Source organism: Patiria miniata, unplaced genomic scaffold (assembly GCF_015706575.1).
Source record: "Patiria miniata isolate m_02_andy unplaced genomic scaffold, ASM1570657v1 HiC_scaffold_7, whole genome shotgun sequence".
In the NCBI taxonomy this organism is placed as follows: Eukaryota; Metazoa; Echinodermata; class Asteroidea; order Valvatida; family Asterinidae; genus Patiria; species Patiria miniata.
In genome coordinates this window covers 15,826,649-15,846,788 of record NW_024037074.1, presented here as the reverse complement: position 1 = coordinate 15,846,788, position 20,140 = coordinate 15,826,649, and the positions used below count along the sequence as shown (strand labels likewise).

General features: G+C 40.3%; 2 protein-coding genes across 4 annotated transcripts in view; one reads left to right on the top strand and one right to left on the bottom strand.

The window, feature by feature from the left end:
- The window catches only part of LOC119745823 (ras-related protein Rab-27A-like), a 30,509-nt gene extending 22,336 nt beyond the window's left edge, over window positions 1-8,173 (bottom strand). The window contains exon 1 of the mRNA XM_038222446.1: window positions 8,016-8,173. The gene's annotated coding sequence lies outside the window, so the exon portion shown is untranslated. The remainder of the gene's footprint in view (window positions 1-8,015) is intronic.
- LOC119745820 (hepatoma-derived growth factor-related protein 2-like) lies at window positions 7,948-19,937 on the top strand. Of its 3 annotated transcripts, none has more exons than XM_038222441.1 (17): window positions 7,948-7,966; window positions 9,601-9,706; window positions 10,276-10,352; window positions 10,966-11,104; window positions 11,716-11,898; window positions 12,084-12,185; window positions 12,864-13,116; window positions 13,617-13,704; window positions 14,154-14,675; window positions 14,929-15,154; window positions 15,573-15,628; window positions 15,920-15,969; window positions 16,761-16,834; window positions 17,406-17,513; window positions 17,811-17,943; window positions 18,462-19,164; window positions 19,488-19,554. In XM_038222441.1, exons 2-17 carry the CDS (start codon window positions 9,632-9,634, stop codon window positions 19,552-19,554), a joined length of 2,856 nt encoding a protein of 951 aa, XP_038078369.1. In that variant the 5' UTR covers window positions 7,948-7,966; window positions 9,601-9,631. The 3 variants fall into 3 exon arrangements, with proteins under 3 accessions (XP_038078369.1, XP_038078370.1, XP_038078368.1); XM_038222442.1 differs by lacking the exon at window positions 7,948-7,966 and adding an exon at window positions 8,446-8,617 and having other exon boundaries at window positions 13,620-13,704; window positions 19,488-19,937; XM_038222440.1 differs by lacking the exon at window positions 7,948-7,966 and adding an exon at window positions 8,448-8,617 and having other exon boundaries at window positions 19,488-19,937.
- Window positions 19,938-20,140: the final 203 nt, after the last annotated feature.

The window sequence follows — 20,140 nt, the reverse complement described above, 5'->3', positions numbered from 1 at the left end:
TTTTTTGTCGCGGGATGCTTTTATCCACGGTCCAACTCCGCACTGAAAGGAAACAACAAATGCCATATTTCTTAACACGATGCACATATTATGAGAAGCCCTAAGAGAAACAATTAATGTCATAATGGGACGGCAGCCCATAAGCCTAATCGACTGATTCAACACCGTCATCATTCTCATGCATTCCAACCAAGGCCAGCTAAACATTAAGAGCTTGGCATTAGTCAATCACTACACAGATACAGCCCTGTCGCCCCTTCGCAAAAAAAAAGGAGCTGTAATTTGGAAAATGCCAGGCCGTTTCAAGCCACTGCTTAATGCGTTCCGGTGTTCGAGGCTTCAATGTTTGTGCGCCACAAATGTATTTTGACGCACGCAGGTTCACTGAAGTAGAAAACTGTATGATAATGCAACAATTGACAGACTGTATAATAATACTGTATAACTCTTAAAAGCTACTTCATGTACATGTGTAGATACACATAAATTGATTTACAATGCTAAGCCAGATAAATTTTTAACCATCTAATGGGCACAGTACAGTTTTTTAAACTCATGGTTGTTTTGGGGTTTTTTGGGGGGAGGGGGTGGGGGCAGCCTGATTATAACTGCAGAAAGGCATGCAAGACAGTAAAGCAGAATTATTGAACACTTTCAGCCTCAGATGCACATTGTTGAAACAATGTTTTAAGAGCTGTGGGCTCCTCTGGCCCTTGACAAAATGTTGCATACAGTGACGTACCTGTAGACATGAATTCATCTGTCAGGTATATTGATACCAAAATCAGAGGGCAAGTTTCTAATATAATTTTTGACAAGGCACCTTGAAAAGGTAGTGCAAAACCTGCCCCCCAAAAGAAGATTTAGTCATATAGATACCAGATGTGTAGGCCATGCGTTCCTCAGATCAGCCCACCCTCCCCCACGCTTTTCAAGCCAAACAAGATGGAGATTGATCTTATGGCTTATCAGCTCCAAGAGGAGCCTGTTGGTATCCCGGATACCATAAAGTGGGCGTGTACATACATGTACATGTAGGAGGTTCCCAGATGTACTGCACAGCACGCTATGTACGCGTACAAGCCATACTGGTACTGGTACCTACACTTATCGAAATGTACAGGAGTTGAAAATGTAAATATACACATCCATGCAGTGTGTACAGTGATGTGACAATCAACATTTACTCTAGACACACGTTTGTTTATGGTGTTGTACATGTTTTCTAATCAAGGTCCTTCTCGATTTGGTTCCTGTCCTCAATTCACCGATGATGTTGCACATGTGTGTGTCCTCGAATTACACCATAAACACACGCAATAAAATGTGAACATACATGTATGTATCTGGCCCTGGCCCTTTAAAGTTCTAAGACAATTATTCAACCACAATTGTACATGTCAACACCTATTATAACTTGTTTTTTGTTTCGTTGAACCATACATGTACGTACTACACCGATACATGTATGTACAAACTAAGTATACATTATAGACCCCCAGTTCTTAATGCATTCAGGAAACATGATTAGGGATTCAATTCCCCTCAAACACCAGCAAGCAGATGAGGAAACCAGAAGCGACAGATGGCGGACGGGAACTCCCTTGGGAACTGAGATACAAGATGCTTCAAGCATCTCTCCTCCTTGAACCGTCTCTCCCATCCCAGACAATGGGATCTCTTCTACTCACAACTTATCATCTCATAATCCCAAATGTTTAAGGGTACTTGAGCCATGAACTCAAGAGTTCAATCTTATTATCTTAATCAAATTGTTTCAACCAGCCAGCAACTGCTGCACACTTTTGTGTCACATATAGTGTCGGATCTCCAGACTACTTCACAAACAACACACGTCTTGCCCTCAGAGTAAAGATCAAGCAATTTTGATGAATTATTGTGAGCTGTTTACATAGTACAATGTCAGTTTTGTTTTGATTTTACATGCAAGCGATAGGGGTATGCATGAAAACTTTGGCTTTACCACTGAATAAATGTCAATGTGTTAACCGTAAGGGATTCTGAAAAGGTCATGTGACCACATTTTGAGACGTTTTCTTTATGAACATGATGAGTTTGTCTTTTGGACCCCCAACAATCAAATCACTGTTTTCAGGCACATTATGCAAAGTAGGGGTGTGGCAAGTTGAAATCGGATACTGCGTTCTTGTTGTCAGACTAACATTGCAAGTACATGTATTACATTAACATTAATCTGCAGAAGACACGTACCGGTACATGTTTACATGTACATGTACAAACATGGGAAGACTCCCGACATGCCTCATGCACCTCACGTTCGAGTGTACGTGCACAAATGCCAATCTGACAATGTAAGGCAGTTCATAATGAGTTGTCAAAGGTGTACTGAGTTATAGCCAGGAAATCAACTTGTCAGCAGATGCAATGATGTGGCTATGATAAAGTGCCTCCATCCGTTCTGGTTCACTGCCTTTCCCTTCCCTTGCCTATTCAACCGCGGCAACAAAACGGTAGTGGCAATCGCTTTGCATGAATTCATATCGCATGAATTCATATCGCATGAATTCACATCACATGAATATGAACGCATGTGCTTTAGTAGTATGGTAGTGGCATTTAAACCTAAAAATGTGCATGTACCAGCACATAACCCAAGTAAATGGGTTTAACCTGTGCGTGATTACCGCCGAATAGAGGTGATTGCACAGTATTGAGCAGAAGCAGAAATGTACATGTATGTACTCTATGTGTAGAAAGCAAATGAATCCCCGAATCAATGATATTAAGCTTAAGTGACACATTCTCGCCATGATACAAGTTGTGTTTAGCAGTCCTGGGTTTCTTTATTTCTCAAGGTGCACGAGGGATGCTGTTACCCACTCTAAGAGAGTTGAGGATTCAGGTTGCATCAGCCGGCGACAATTTGTATGCTAATTTGACAAAGTCATTGATGAGTTTTCACAAGCACCCCAAAGCCAAGAGCTAATATCTGTTACTAAAAGATTGGTGTGGTTCTCGATTTCCGATTGAGACATCAATGTTTGAATTTAAGTTGGGTGGTGCATTTATGAGGTCCACTGTTTAGAAACAGGCTACACAGAAATCATGAAGTGCAGGTATCGCCGACCAAAGTTTTATTCACTTATTCACATTTTATAAGTTGTATTCACCTGTTCAAATTGGCCTTTTACTGATCTTCATTGCGACGGTGGGTGGGGTTACGGCTCGGGGTGTTGATTTTCTTGTCTGTAGCTTTTTATCTGTGTTAATTGAAGTTGGTGTATGCCTTTCTGATTTGATATTTTAATGATTAACATTTTGTTGGTCTTTGAAATGTCTTGATTTAAAAATTTCTTATTCATTAATTCTCCACATCGTGATTTTGGTATTTTTTAGTGTATTTCAAGAATTTTTACAGGAAGCGCATTTGAATTTAATTTTTTTTTTAGAATTTGCGCTATACAAATTAATTAATTATTAACAATTAATATTATTTAATTAATTAAAAGTTGATTTTTAAAACATGTACATTGTGCTCTTAAACAAATCCATCAGCACTTTTACTTTTTAGAGGGAGTAAATATATTGATCACTGTCTTCCACATTTATTTCTTTTACCCTTACAGTTGGAAAACTTTTAATAAGTGTGGGTCCACAAATAGTGTACCGGTAGTACAGGGTATTCAATTTTTTTTTTTTTTGGGGGGGGGGGGGATATGTTCAACAAACAATGGTCCCCAATTTCTGATACTCTATCACATAACAAACAAGTAGACACATTAATTAGAGACCTACATGTATGTACTTTACAATTTAAATCAGTACATTGAGCATTTACGATGTACATGTATGACAATTAATTCAAGCATAAAAGCATTAACAGAGGCAGACACACATTCAATTGATTTTTACAAATTGATTTTTGTGTATGAGCATTATGCTCAAGCATAATTTGCACTACACAGTGGATTTGAGTTAATAATTGCAATGAACAATTTCATTGCAATACATAAGTGTACATATGTACAATGTACATCATGATCAAACATGATATGAACAACTCCAGTGCTGTGCCATACGTGTGTATAAGGTACCAATCGTGAATTGTACACATGTACAGTTCTTATAAATTCTTTCTTTCTTTTAACAAACTTCAAAGTCGATTTTTTATAGGGAGGATCACTACATGTACAATGTTAAAAGATGCCATGATATTCTAATAATTTTTGGGGGAAAAATGATACCAAATTGTTAACATGTCATTGTCAATTAAATAATGGAAGGTTTGCGGAAACACCATGTGCGAATAATTTCTCAACTAAGAGAATGGTTCTGAAAAGAACCAGAGGTATAAACTTGATGTTCCGGGTTAGGGTTTAGATGCATACTGACAGTCAGAGCATACTGACCGGAATGTCGAGTTTATACCTCTGGTTCTTTTCAGAACCATTCTCTTAGTTGAGAAATTATTCGCACATGGTGTTTCCGCAAACCTTTCATTATTTAGTATCTCCACCATGCAAAGCCTCAAATCTTACTCATTGTCAATTGTTTCCACACATGAACGTACATTACATTCATGAACATACACATTGTAAATGTATGCATTATGCATACTCTTTCATGTGTTCAGAGATGAAGACTTTAAAATATTAACACATGAAACATAAATTATACACAATAGAAGTAACATGAACAATTGGTGTGAAATTTGGTGTGAAAGATTTCTGAAAAAAAATATAGTATGCACACTTGAATAGCTTTGACATTTCAATCTAACATGTGTTCACAGGAAATCAACCATTTTTTCATTACAAAAAATAAAATCAATACATAAAATTATGATGCACAGATGCAAAAATGAGAATTTTTTAAAACGACACTATATGCTGGCGATCCAATACAGCAGCATCAAGTCGTAAACACACACGTCTGAAAATGACTGTCTGACCTTTATATCCAATAGGTAGAAGACAGATCAATATAATCAGCCTTAGCTTTGTAGGTTGTCGTTTTTGTCATCCCACATAAGCCGGCCAATGGAAAAGCAGTGAAGTGTTTTTGCCCGAAAATAGACCAAATTGCCAGCGACGAGGATAAGGAAAATTAGATTTGTTCCCACCGACGTGAGATACAAGGTTACAAAATAGATATTTGACGCACTGGGAGTGTAAACGGCCCTAGGTGGTGCTGCCTGTTTGTTTTGCAGATTTACGATAAAATCGCGACATTGTATAAAATGCCATGAGACATTTGTTCATTTTGTGAGGATATAAATTTCTGCATGACATTAGGATAAAAAAAATAGTTCTGCTTTTGGTTTCCCTACCTACCCTATTTTGACAGGGGGGAAATTAGGGGGAAAAAATAAAAACCATCAAATACTACATTTTACCATTGACTGTACACACACACAAAAATGCCAAAACAAAATATTCCCTACCTACCTACCCTACTTTCAAATGCCATGTAATTGGAAGCAGAAATATTTTTTTGGCTTTATTATTTCCAGATAAAAAAATAGATTTTGGTACCTTATGGGAGCAATATTTTTTTTTGTTACTGACTTTTGTTCCTCCAAGAAACTGTGCTTAAACAAATCACCAATGACTAAATTTGCAAAACAGGTTGTTTTGAACAATAACAGCTTTCAAAATCAAAGTTTCCCTCACATTTTTGGTAATGGGGCCCTGTGTATTAGTTGAGTGTATGTAGACCCTGGCACTACATGTAGTCGAGTATACACACATACAGGGGTGAGACGCACTGGCCACAATAATGGCGATTGTGATTTGAAGCACCCCATTCTTAAGAGAATAGAATTCCACTTTATATTACTGGACATAAATAGACTGGAGTGTTGAGGAAAGATTGTAAGATTTAGATTTTTAAGGGAAGTTATGGAAATCAATTTATAAGAAACAACAATTTGATGAAAACAATAATTAACACAACCTGCAAATGAAGATGGCAAATAATGCTGAATCTTGTTTGAAAGCATTTTGCAGATGGCTGATGAAAGTGACATTTTTATGACCCGATCTCTGATATGGGAGTAGGTATTATTAAATTCCAACAAAACTATGAATGAAGTTTTGAAGAACATCATTAATTTGCTGGGAATTTTTTTAACATACTGGCCTAGATTGTGAACATGAAGTGACAAAATAGTCCTGATTTTGATTTCGTCAAACATGCCATTTATTGTCAAAATCAACTCTTCCCCTTATATAAGGAGGAAGTCCAGTATTTGAGCCACATTTATGGGGCTAGGCGTGGGCGGGCTGACGTCATCCATTAAAAAAACATCTATATTCATTTGCAAACCAGTTTTCATCGGTTGCTATGTGTTACCACTTATGGGCCTATCAAATGTTTCCCTCATCAGAAAGTGATAATACATGTATAATATTATATCTGGGGTGTGAGTGACCACTGATAAAAATAGCTGAAAACAGCTGAAAAAGGTGTAAAAAAACTGACATTTAGAAATCTCCTATATACTTTTGTACACAGCAAGTGAGAGAAAAAGCTAGGAAAAAAGCTGAAATCCAAAACAAAAAAAAACTGAAATCAGCTTTAAAGCTGATTTCACACCCCTGTATATGTCCTAAAAAGTCAAATTTTGCAGGGAAAATATTGAAGCATTTACTGAGTAAACACTTTGAAATTTTCAGACCAGTCTAATAGGGTTTGTGCACAGGGTGCCAGGTGATGTCTAGTCTGAGTAACTTGGACCCAACTTATCGCCTTTTTAACATTTGGGCATGGTATGGCGATCCCATGTCCGAATGTTTAAAAAGCGATAAGTTGGGTCCAAGTTACTCGGACTACACTGTAGGTGATGTCAACGTATGGAAATCTTTCCCCTACGAAGGGAAACATACGATATGTCTGCGGTGTTCAAAAACTGCTGTACATTATGCCCCTAAACTCTGTCTGGTACTTCTTGACATACTCACGTTCCTGGTGCGTGACAAAACATGGGTCGAATCAGTACAGATACGCAAAAAAAAGATGAAAAAAATCGACCTAGTTGGCAAAGCATCCATCAGGAAACATCACGAGCACATATAATTGTGGCATCAGTTACATTCTTGGAAAAAATGTTGTAACCTGACGCCACTTCAGCGATTGTGTACAATTGAAAGTCTATGGTCGGAGAGTCAAAAGTATTTTCGTCTGGTGCGTTGTCGTGGAGAGCATTCTCGTTGTCTTGCTTTCCGCGACAACGCACCAGACAAAAATTGAACTCACTTGCGGCGCCTGAAAGCGGTGTGGTACCCATATACATCGCGCGCGCAGATTTTTTTCGATGTCATCACGTGATGCATACATTTACATAATTAGCAAAATAAAATGGACGACAGCCATTGGAACTGGCCTTTTTTTTTACGGACAAGCCACCGAAATCGTCAAGATTTTTCCACATTTTTTTGTGTGGTCTGTTTCAAGTCGATCATTAGGCTTCGTAAATGACTGCTGAATGTATGAGGTATGTAAATGAACTCTGGGGTGGGATATTAGAGGTAAAAATGAACAATTTTTGAGAGGCCATTTTTTTAGGGTCTCTTGCTAGGCCCTACCACATGCTAACGAACAGGTTATGCCTCCAGCGCTACATGTGAATGAATATGAGCATGTCAGCTGGAGTTACTCAAGCTAGTCTTATCATCATTTTTGCAACCATGACCTTCATTTAGATGATATATTATGAAGTAAAAAGTGGCGTCAGGTTGCAACATTTTTTCCACATTCTATTTCTTTCCCAAGAGGGGCCCCACTATATGCATGTGGGCTACATGAACACTACACATACATGACATAGCGCCGCCGATCATTGACACCCATGTGTGGGCGGGGCTACAGGTAAACAACACGGTGCACCATTGTGCACAGCACAGCCGGCCATACTTAACTTAGCTAGCTTTAATTTTTGTCAAACTTACACAGTGATGCACGCGTAGACCTACAACTAGTCACGGTATTACGGCTTAAAATACCACTTCATTTCCCAATATTCTTCAACTTACCGCCTTGAAAAAACAGTAAACTCAATCTACAACTTAAATGGCCCTTTATCAGGCCAGAAATCCGCTGGCATCTGTGCTCATCAACAGGATTTGTCAACACATCGATCGACTAACTGCATGCACAATCGAGCGGCGCGTCCAACACTCCTACTTTGCGCTGGTTCCCAAGCTAGCCACACGTTATCGTGTGAAGCTACAGGGCGCCAGTCATAATTATCAGCAGGCAGTCCTTTTTCTCTTGGGTTCCAAAACATTTGTACCACCGGTTTTTCCCATTTTTTTAAATTTGCTTTCTGGTCACTTTTTCCCAGATAAAACATCAAAAAACACCTCTTAATGTGAAAGACATATTTTTATGAACAGTTTGAGGTACAATACAAAGCTCTTTCTTTGGGAAAAATAAACATTGTGTTATTTTACATCCACGATTTTGTTGTGCGATTTGCACTCCATACAAAAAACACTGAACTACATCTAGTGAGTACGGTATAGTATGTTTCAGCACGATCTGCTCACTCACTTAACTTGCAGTTGCATGTAATTTCCCGCGAAACATTCGGGACGTAGACCCAATTTGGCTCATCTTTTCAGCGCATTCACAGGTTTGTATGTATGAACGATGAGCATATGCATCTATTTGGATATTTGAAGAAGGAAACAGTGCATTTACGTGCATATTACCTGGACTATCTGCAGTTTTTCATTGGAGTTCAGTTGCAGAAGTTGAACTAGTTTTTGGCTGCAGCCGCAAGCAGTGGCAAGTGCAGCTGCCTGCGGCCGAAGCAGCCAGCAGCCAGTTACAGCCGCCGCGGCTATCGTTACGGCAGCCGTAATGCAATTTCAACTTCTATCGTTACGGCATTGCAAAACACCATTGCAAGTCTATAGGCCCTAGGCCCTATCATATTTAAAACTGCCCGTCGCTTCCGTCATGTCCGTAGCTCAAACGTTCGACCTAGGCCCTATAGTCTGCTGAAGATTCCAAGATCGAACCCGCGCTGTGCAGTTTTTTATTTATTTATTTATTTTTTAAGTAGGGCCTAGTTTTCTTCAATATTATTATATTTTTAATCAAATCGTTCTTTTAATTAAAATTTAAGTAGATTTCAATTTTCATTTTTCTTTGTTGGCTAATCACTGAATCAGTCATTGTCAGTGGAGGATTTGTTTGGAAATAAATTCCGACATGTCCGAGAACCATCACTGACCATTCGGTTGATAGTCTCAACTTGGCTGGTTCCTATCAGCCAAAAATCCTGACGTTGAATACTATTAGGTCAGGGAACCAGACGGTTGACTGCCATGGCATAACGATAACAGTTGAAAATCACGTTGCAGCTGCTGTAACGATAGCCACTGTGATTATTTTATCAATAGGATGTATATGCCAATGCCAAAGGAACATGGGTTGAATCTCGGTGAATATTTCAATATTTACACCTCGGTAAACTTCTATTTTCTATGTCATGTTTGTAAACCAGTCTCATCATTGAACTCAAGATTGTTCATTCTTCCGTACTGAAAAGGAGCAGACATGGCAGAGCAGGATACTGTGATTAACACTTTGCATTTTAATGCCATTCAGTTCTAGATCTGTTGCTAGACCAAAGTAGACCATGGCAGGCAGAAATTTCAAGCCGGGAGACAAAGTGTTTGCCAAGATGAAAGGATGGCCTCACTGGCCTGCCAGGGTAAGGCTCAATCCAAGCACCCTCCTATATGCCTCTCCCTTCCTCCACACGCTTGTCATCCCCTCCCCGCCTCCTCACCCCCTTACATGTACCGTCTCCCGACCCGACCCCTACCCCCTCCCATGTGTGGTCTGCTGCTACTAATGGCTTGTAGTTGTACCATTTTTAATAATTTCCTGAAATGGTTTTGTGTATCCAGAAGTTTTACTCGTAGAGCAGCAAAAGAGTCCAGAAAATTGAAGAATCAATCTGCTATCTTGGAGGAAAAAAACACTCGCCTCCTTCATTCTTTTAAAAAGCCCGGATGAGAAACTTTTTTTTTTTCTGTTGCTCGGCCTTAGTAGATGCATGAGAAGGCAGTCATTAAGTGATTTAAGGGAATAGGCTTACTATTGGCGTAAAATATTCCAACATAGTAAAGATACCTTGATTGTAAACACAGCCACGAAGATTGGGCTCAGTTTGATTTTCACATCAGATTGAATCAGGCACTGCATCATTGCATGAGACTGCCGAGTTAACAAGGTATCTGTTAAATGTTCTCATATCTCTCTCCCTCTTGTCTTCAGATTGACATGGTACCCGAAGGTGCTGTCAAACCACCTCCAAATAAACTCCCCATCTTCTTCTATGGAACGCATGAGACGTAAGTGCCTCTTCACCTCATTCTAAGCTTCTGGGGCATTCAGAATTTGCAGATAAAAAAACAACAATATTTCTGGGGGAAATGTCTGTACTGTTGCTCTTGTCAAATAAAACAACAAAGACAGAGACACACTAATCAGGATCACTTTTTAATCACCATAAACTTGAACAAAGAAATTGACTTGAATTTGTTTTCAACCTGCAACCACAGAACACTTGACCCAACCACTATCACACCTAGATTTCCAGACTTATGATGACGTAACTTGGCAATCTCCCAATTTTCTCCTTTTTTTTGGCCATGTTATTTTTGCATGTTATTTGGCCAACGTTAAATAGTATGTGTCAACACTTTTGAACCGTTCATATTTCAAGAGGTAGAGATGCAGTGCAGAAGAGAACCATTTGCTGAAAGTTGGCGCCATGTGATCACAACATCTAATTTGTAAACAAATGTCACATTGTCTATATTAACTGGAGATGTCAAAAGTCAGCTGTAAAAAGCAAAGCATTGTGACTCCTCAAACTGCATGGTTTTTAACGTACTTGATAATTTTTTCCTAATTTTTTCTTCATTTGTCTTTTCCATTCTGTTGGGTTTTTTTTTCCTGCAGTGCATTCATGTTGCCCAAGGACCTGTTCCCATATGAGGAGTACAAACACAAGTATGGTCAAACTCACAAGAAGCACAAAGCATTCAACTTTGGGTTAGAGGAGATCATTGACAATCCTGATGTTAATCTTTACGCGCAGGTAAAACCCCAAAAACTGTTGAATATTCTTCTTGAGATCTTGGTGTGGGTCTATTGCTTTTAATGTGCCAGAGCTCATATTCACAGAGATCAGAATCACAGCGATACCTTAGAACTTATAAAATCTAAAAAAAACCTGCATTTCAACTTGGGAGCCTATTTGATTGTTAAAGTATTTAGTAACCTATATAACCTATAAAAACCCATATTTTTATTCTGACATACATTTCAACAATTTTTTTCCAGACATTTTACCACAGTTTAGTAAATAATTCCAAAATAACCACATTGTCTATAAAGGCCTACCTCTAAGATATTTTGTACAAGTGCTTCAGAATTTGGCAGTTTGCATGCAATTGATTATTATCTAGTGTGAAGAACTTGATGTAAGCAATTCACTATATTTCTGCTACCTCATGCTGAAAATGTGCACAGTCTTGCTTCCTAAAAACCTGTAAATGCCTACATTTTGGAGCTTGGAAAACCTTTACAACCTAAATTTTGATTTTCACACCTAGTTTAAAAACCTATATTAATCGGTCACATTAATGTCAAACGTCAACATCAAATTCCTATTTCTACTTTTTGTTTTAAATTAATTTGTTACTATAGCAACCACCTTCCACCTCGGAAGAAGAAATAGAAGAAGAAGAAGAAGAAGAAGAAGTAGGAGAAGCGGAGCCAGAATCATCCGAGGAGGAAGAGGAGGAGGAGGAACCCCTGGCCAAGAAAATCAAACCCAAGGAGAAAACTGCCTCAGCAAAGAAACGGAAAAAGAGTGTAGACACCGCAAAGGTAGAATACAGCGGGCTCGGTCGAAATTGTCATTACTGATACCAGCAACCCTCCAATTTCAATTCAGGAATACACACTTACACGTGGAACTAGTACAAACCACATTTGTACAAATTTTGAAACAATTAATATGACATTAGTATGCCCTCACACCTTTGAGTAATTGTAATACCTTCTTATCCCAGAAATCCTCCAAGAAGAAGAAGGCTTTGTCTAGCGATGAGGCAGAGACAGATTACGAAGAGCTGTCAGAGGAGGAGGAGGTTGAGGAAGCAGATGAAAGTGATGTAAGTAACACATTGGGTTCGTGAACACTCGTAAAGATGATAGCGAGAGAGTTCAGCAGGCACTTTGACCATTTACGAACCATCATGTCATGTTGTGTCAAAACATGTACAATTGTATTTGTCACTTTGTGGTGAATCCAACGATTTGAATGCCATTACCCCTCTGCCCCTGGTGCTGATACAAACAAATCATGGATTTGTGCACATTCAAATGAAAAACAGGTGTGCGTACTTTGAGTCCTGCACGCGTGAACCAGAGTGGTGGTCATGTAGTGTCGTCTACTATCCATGCTCAGAGTCTGTTGTCCTAGCATTTTTGTTTCGCGACATGCTCCTCTGAATGGACCAAACCACTGACCAGGTAGAACCTTGTAAGTGTTAGGCTTTGCCATTCACAAACGTAATGCTCCCTTTGGAGAGTTTGATAGTTATAAAAAAAAATCACAAGCTTACTTTGCTTGGTCTTGACGTTAAGTCAGTGAAGGGAAAAAAACAGATTAAAATTTTATCACATTGACAGTTTATAAACCTGCAACAAAAATTGCCAATACCTTGCAATGAAATGCTACGAATTTCAGGTATGATAGCATTCAAACCAACTTGATTTCAGTTTTGAAAATTAAGATGTAACTTCTCAGTGTAAGAGGGTTAATCTTCTTTCTGTAAATTTTTGATCAGGAGTTTGTTCCAGAGAAGCCAAGCAGTGGCAGAAGCAAAAAGAAGGACTCCAAGAGGTCCAAGCCAAGGGAAAGAAAGAAGTCCAGAGCAAGGAGTAGCTCGAGCAGCGAGGAGGACCAAGATGAGGCGGGCCAGTCAGAGGAGGAGAAGGCGGCATCCAGTAGCGACAGCGAAAGTGATGATGAGCCAGTGGTCAAGAAACCCAAGAAGGAGAGGGTGAAAAAAGAATCTGTCAAGAAACCCAGAACCAAAGGTGAGACATTGAGCAAATTCGGGGCGAAGTCCATTAGTGATTGGGAGATTCATGACATAACTTACGCCTGAGCATGAATAGCAACGTGCAGACACCTCTAGTGAAACATTGAGCTCTGTGCGCTACCAAAAGAGGGCGCCCTTTTACCTAGCAACGACGTCCCATGGGCGGTACATTTCGCTGGTTGACGCGCACCGTTCCTTGTGTGTGACGCGCGTACACCAGGGGATTTGTTCTATGTACACGCAGTGGCCGCGCACCCCCAACTGTACTTCCTTTGCCAGTGAGGGGGTACTTGTGAACGGAGCGGATAGTCATGTTACAAGCTCAATATTGATTATGCTCGTTCATTTTTGACTCATCACTTTTTGGATCTGATTTCAACGTATGTGTGAGGATGTAGTGAATTTGGAAAGGTCATAATTCTGAATAGCGTTAACTCTGTTTTATTGAGTGTCTTTGAGTTCTGACTTTTTGAGTTATGAATTTTCGTACTAAAGCAGAGAAAAAGCCAAGAGCACCCAGAACCAAGAAAAAATCCCCAAGCGTGCCAGCTCCGAAGAAAGAACTTAGCATCAGCTTAAGCAGGTAAGTTTAATTACGCTTCTGTGCTTTGCTGAGACAGCTGTAACGCTAAAACTTGGCATTAATTAAAATTCTGATGTGCAGAAGAGATTTCCAGGGTGTTGACATCTTTGCAAAAGTATGATTTCCATATAGGATATAACTTTTGTCATTATATATCAAGTTTGATGTGTTTTTACAGGCGTTGGAGAAGTTTACGATTTGTGTATCTGGTGGTTTTAAAAGGACCGGGGGTGTTAACGCCATTATAAGTGGAAATGCCTGAATTCTTTTAACTAAATTTTCTCTAGGGAGTTAAGATACTAATGATGGTCTGAGCATATTGACTGATATGTTAAACCTCTGTTTCTCAGGACCGCCTCACTGTTCAGAGACGGTCACTTCACATTCTTCCAGGCTGTTTTCTCCCCATGCAAAACCTGAAGCAACAAAGCCTTGTTTGAATTTTACAGCTCAGACTCCTCATCAGACGACAGCGACTATGTTTCCAAGTGGCGTAAGCAGGAAGAGGCCCGCCGGGCCAAGATTGAGGAGGAGAAGAAGAAGAAGCAAGAGGAGCAGTATCGCCTGATGCGGGAGAAGGAACGCCTCCAAGAGGAGATGGAACGGCTGGAGAAGGCTCAGAAGAAGAAGAAAAAGAAAAAGCGCAGCTCCTCAGAGTCCAAGGATAAGCACGTCGAGAGCGAGGATGAGGAACGACGGCTTGTGGACAGCGATGACGACAGCGACCATCTTGTCATTGACGAGACACCGCTGACCATCAAACCTAAGCGGGAGACGAAGAAAAAAGCGAAGAACAATGAGGCACCTGCGAAAGTAGTAAAGGAGGAGCAGGTGGTACCCAGGACAGTAGAGGATGAGGATGAAGAGGAGGAGGATGAGGTGGATAAACCGAGCGTGGAGGGGTCCAAGACAGATCCAGCTGATCGGAAAGCAGAAAAGCTCAAGAAGAAAGAGGACAAGGACAAGAAAAGGTAGGGAATGTGTTTCAAATTTTTGTGTTTGGGTGTGTATTTGTTTTTGCTTTTGATTTTTTATGCTATAGTTTTTAATTTATGATGCAGGAATATTATAATATAGCTAGCAAGGGATTATGCAATTAAAGGTAGAGATCAGTGAGTCAGTGCAATTATAAGTTGGGACTTTGCCAAAAGTTGTGCCCTTTCACACGATTTTGTTTCCTCACAAGGGGTTATTCATTACATTTATTAATGACGTGTGTGACAGGCAAGAGAAAGAGCGGAAGAAGCAGGAGGAGAAAGAGCGCAAGAAAGAGGAGAAGCTGAAGAAGAAGTTGGAGGAGAAGAAAAAGGAGTTGGAAGCCAAGAAGAGGAGGGAGGAGGAGCGACGACGGCGGGAGGAGGAAGAGGCACAGCGGCAGAAAGAGGCCAAGAAAAGACGAGAAGAGGCAAGGAAACGACAGGAAGAGGAGCAGAGACAGATGGAAGAGCAGGTCAGTCACAGTTGCTTCTTATTGAGGGTGTTGTTTAGTCTAATCAGGAGATGCTCTTGATTTTCACAGATGCAACCACAAATTGTTCATGCTCGGGGAAGTGAAACTAGGCGATCAAACATAACCAAAAATTGTCTGTAGTCCTGGTGGCTTAGGTTTCTGACATTGTGACAGAATGCTGATGTAATCCCAATCACATTGCCTGTGTCCTTGTGCAAGGTACTTTTTCACAATTTCTACCCCCAATGATAAGAGAACCCAGAGTCTTGTGTATCATTCAGTGTTTTTAGTAACACTGCGAACATTTTAGTCTCTGTATCTTTTCAAATAGCATCAGTGTTTATCGGAGCATAATTATTACACCTTTTTCAAATGGTATCTCTAAATAAAATCCTTTTCTTTATCCTCTTTTCCACAGCAAAGGAAAGAAGAGGAAATGAAACCAGCAGCCATGGAGCAGAGCAATGACAAGGAGTAAGATAAAAATAGCCTAGCTACCCCCCCCCCCCCCCAAAAAAAAATGTGGAATAGAATGATAGAAATAAAGCTTGATAGCATGGAGAGTTGAGCAGTTATTAAGAACAAGAGCAGAGTAAACTTTAGGTTAACATCTTACAATGGTTCATAATAAAAACTACTGTTTAGAAAGAAATGTGTACAGTTGCAGCCAATTTATTCGCGCTGCTCTTATTTAGTACACAGTGCTGCTAAGATGGACGATTTTCCAGTTTTGATCAAAGCGCAATTTCTTTCACATTTCTGTAGGATATCTAAACCGGACAAGCTGGAGAGGAAAAGACCGGAAAAGAAGAAAGGTAGGCCTGAGTAATCTGAAATTGTATGTGTGGTTACTTAAGCTCCAGGTTTACCTCCAGGTTTACCTCCAGGTTTGCCTCCAGGTTTGCCTCCAGGTTTGCCTCCAGGTTTACCTCCAGGTTTACCTCCAGGTTTACCTCCAGGTTTACCTCCAGGTTTACCTCCAGGTTTACCTCCAGGTTTGCCTCCAGGTTTGCCTCCAGGTTTGCCCCAAGGTTTGCCTCCAGGTTTACCTCCAGGTTTACCTCCAGGTTTACCTCCAGGTTTACCTCCAGGTTTGCCTCCAGGTTTGCCTCCAGGTTTGCCTCCAGGTTTGCCTCCAGGTTTACCTCCAGGTTTACCTCCAGGTTTGCCTCCAGGTTTGCCTCCAGGTTTACCTCCAGGTTTACCTCCAGGTTTACCTCCAGGTTTACCTCCAGGTTTACCGCCAGGTTTTACTCCAGGTTTTACTCCAGGTTTTACGAGGCTTTCGGTGCACCTTAGGGTTAAGCCTTGACTTACTGCTTCTTATAATTTTGCATTCTCTCCAAATAAAGATCCACGGAAGTTACTGTAGATGCATGTTTAATTTAAAAGAATTTAAAATCTGTAGGAAAAATAAAGAGAAAGGTTTTTGGTTTTCAAATGCCAAATATTGAGGACCTTAGAATAACTGTTCAAAATTCATTCTTGTCATTTTTTATTTATACTGTTTGACCCTCATTGTTATCTTGGTATGTATCCGCCAGTGATGACTAACACCTTTTGTAATGGTAGTCATAGTTTTGTTTGTTTGTTGTTTCCACTCTAGGACTTAGTAAATTGGAAGAGACGGTTGAAAGATTGCATCTAGAGCTCAAAGTCTCTTTAAGTATGGATCACCCGGTAAGTAGCAACTTCCAATATATACAATGTATAGAACTAGACGTGAGCATGCACGTACAGTCGTGTTTTACTATACGCCTGAGGACAACCTATTGTGTTTCCCTTTGTCCCTGTACTTTAACTCTTTCCCGTAGACTAAGCACGTAAACGTACGATCGAGGACAGTTTCGAACAAAAGCACCATCGTTCGAGGACTGAAAGGATCTTTTGTTCTCCCTTTGTGTGTCTGTCCTCGAGCGTAATACAAGACAGGAACGCACACTTTTACACATGTATAGTGTGCAGAACCTGTTATCTAAATTTTGTCTAAATGTGCACCGATTTGTGGCAGCTATGTAGTTCACTGGGAATTGTAGCATAGTGTGCTATGTGCTTGCGATCGAATTGAGCTGACATATATTAGTGATCAACCACAGGCATTGACTCGTATGCAGGCTAGACAGCCAATCATGTCATATTGTTCCCACGCAACTTGTCCAATGAGGGTTCATTAAAAATCAGCCTGTACCAACCACCTCATTTTTGTGCAAGGTGAGTATGAGCAAAATGCTATCTTTGCTTGTCTCCTTAGGATCCAGCCAAGAGCTTGGCAGTGATGGCTCAAATTGATGACCTCGGCGGAACGTTGACACCAGGCGTCTTAAGGAAAAGCAAAGACTTCGTTCAGACAATTAAGAAGGTAACACGCAGGGTCTAAATTTAACCCTCAAGCATCCGTGATTTCACCTTTAAGTACGTAGATAATTTCTTGTGGAACCTAGATGTCATTCTAGACGCAGCCAACATTTAGCCTTGTGGTACCCAGATGTACACAGGCTTTAACCATTGTGGTACCTAGGTGTACCCAGTTATGAGCAAACCTTATTTTCCTTCATCCTTACTGATGCCTAGTCACGTGAACTGTAAAACTAGTCGACTTTAGGAATGCTGTACTAACAAAAACCATAATCTTTTCCATTGGTGGATTCCTTTTCAGGTCAGAAAGTATAAACCGGATGAGAAAGTTCGCAAGAAGGCTGAATATCTCTACAACAAGCTGAAGTCTATCTGTCTCATGCAAGAAACAACTGGTGGCGTTGAAGAGAAGAAACACATAACGGAACAAACTGGTAAATTGACAAAAATACTCCCATGTTTAATACTGCTCCCTTCTCAATGATCTCAGACAAGAACAGCAGAACAGGGCATCATCCTCTTTCAGCGGCAGCTCAGAACATCTGACTGGCCTTCCCATCCCAACTATAGCATTGAGATTTGTCTTGTCCATCTTGACTGGCACTTTGGATGTTTTACTGATAAAGTGTGCTGCTTAGTATTATTATTGTTATTACAATTTTCCTTTTGGTGTTTAGTTTAAAGCCGTGTTTATTTAACTATCACTGCAGACACAGCCACTTATTCTGAAGTAGAAATGAAAAAAAAGGACAGAACAAACTTACCATGGTCGGGTGAAAGTAACCGCACTATCATCCCAATGAAAAAGAGCTTTAATGTAGGTAATGTTAAAAGTCTTCTAAATTTTTGGTCTAACAAAGTTTCACCATGATTTAGGTTTCCGTATTTACAAGTTTTGACATACATTCACAAATTCTGTTTCCTCCTTCAAAATTTGAAATAAAAACTGCAGACATAACAGCAGCAGAAGACAACACAGGAGGAGATATGAAGCCTGTCGTTGAGCCAAGAATACAAGAAAACGGAACTCCGGAGGATGAACCCAGTAAAACCAATGTGGAGGATCAGGTGACGGCTAATGCTGACACTAAGGCAACGGCCAATACTCCAACAGAAGAGGCGTTCAGTGCCCTGGCAGACCCTCCAGTGGAACTCCCCAAAGCAGAAGACTCGGAGCATCTTGGAGCAAAGGAACTGCCAGAGGAACCAATTGAGGAGCCAAAAGAGGAATCGGTTCCAGAACCTGAGCCAGTTAGAACTGAAGATGAGACGGACAATAAGAGAACAGTTGGAGATGACGTGAGACCCAAGGATGTTGAGAACAAGGAGGAGGATGCCTTTGCTGTGAAAGATGAGGTGGAGGAGGGGGAAGTGGAGGAGGGGGAAGTGGGGGAGGCAGACGAAGAAGACGATGAGGAAGGAGAAGGCAGGAGAGACCTCTCAGAGAGGCTAGAGAAGATCTTTGGCAGCCAGGGAGGCTTCCAGATACCAGGGCTGGTCATGGACGGAGGTGAGGAGAAACCCAAGGGGTCTGGGGAGAAGAGGAGAGAGCAGAAACGAGACAGGAGGAGGTCAACAGGGATGTCTGGAGATCAGATCGGCGAGCAGCCCATGGATCTAGATGAAGATACGGAAGAAGGCAACAACTCTAAGGGGTAAGTTTGCATATTCACCAATGTGTACTTGCCGTTGTAAAGATAAGCATTTTTACTATTAGACTCTGCCCCCCAAAAAAATGTTTACTTCTTAATTTTTGCTGGTCCCAGAGGGGCCAGCCTAGTGTCGTCTTGTACTTCAATGACTGATTCACTTTCATTTGTGAGCGGGGCAGTGCTATTTTATAGGATTACCCCCATTACGCCAACATATGGGCTAAATCAGGCCCACATTTTTTGTGTGTAGATTTTGTGGTTGTAAAGTATCTAAATATGATTTTAAAATGAGTTTTTCTTTTTTATTTGATTGTTTCTTTGTTCAGTGAAAACACAGCGACAGACCAGGCTTTCAGTGATGATAACATGGATCTCGATTCTGATGAGAACTGAACTGGTGTTAGAGTTGAGAATAGTGTAGGCCCTGTTGACAACTAAAAAAAAACTACCATTGAGCACTATTTTTTGGGAGCTCGCTGGGCAGTAACACGATGAGGAACAGATACAATATGGCCTCCGAATGAGTTGCGTGTTTAGGCATCATGGAATGGCGTGTTCAGCCATAGAAATGGAATGTTCGGCATCATTTTGCAATGACAACATTTGGATGCTGCAACCGAAATGTCTTCACCAACTTGCCATCGGGACGCGTCAACTCTTGAACTGAATGCTGTTTCCCGGATGTTAATCTTTCATCTAACGGCGGTTGTCTTCACATGTTCATTTGTCAGAAGCACTCCATGTTGTTGAACAATACAGTGGAACGGTGGCTTATTTGTACAAGGACTGCTTTTTTTTTTTTATTATGAAATTTAAATTTTAGAATTTTTTTATGTTGTACATGTACTTGGTGTTTTCTTTTTGTTTCCTTTAAAATTTAAAATGTCAAATTCTTCACTTGAAATTTCAATGGCCAAAATTCCTTTTGGTCGGTTGAAGTTACATTGCTACTTTTTCTCTGAAAGCTAAACTGAAATTA

What these genes read in the sequence shown, in the direction of transcription:
- LOC119745820 (XM_038222440.1), top strand. Translation starts at nt 9,632, where the DNA reads ATGGCAGGCAGAAATTTCAAGCCGGGAGACAAAGTGTTTGCCAAGATG. An exon ending in ATGTTAATCTTTACGCGCAG is followed by an intron (nt 11,105 to 11,715) that starts GTAAAACCCCAA and finishes TTGTTACTATAG; the next exon opens with CAACCACCTTCCACCTCGGA. An exon ending in AGAGACAGATGGAAGAGCAG is followed by an intron (nt 15,155 to 15,572) that starts GTCAGTCACAGT and finishes TCTTTTCCACAG; the next exon opens with CAAAGGAAAGAAGAGGAAAT.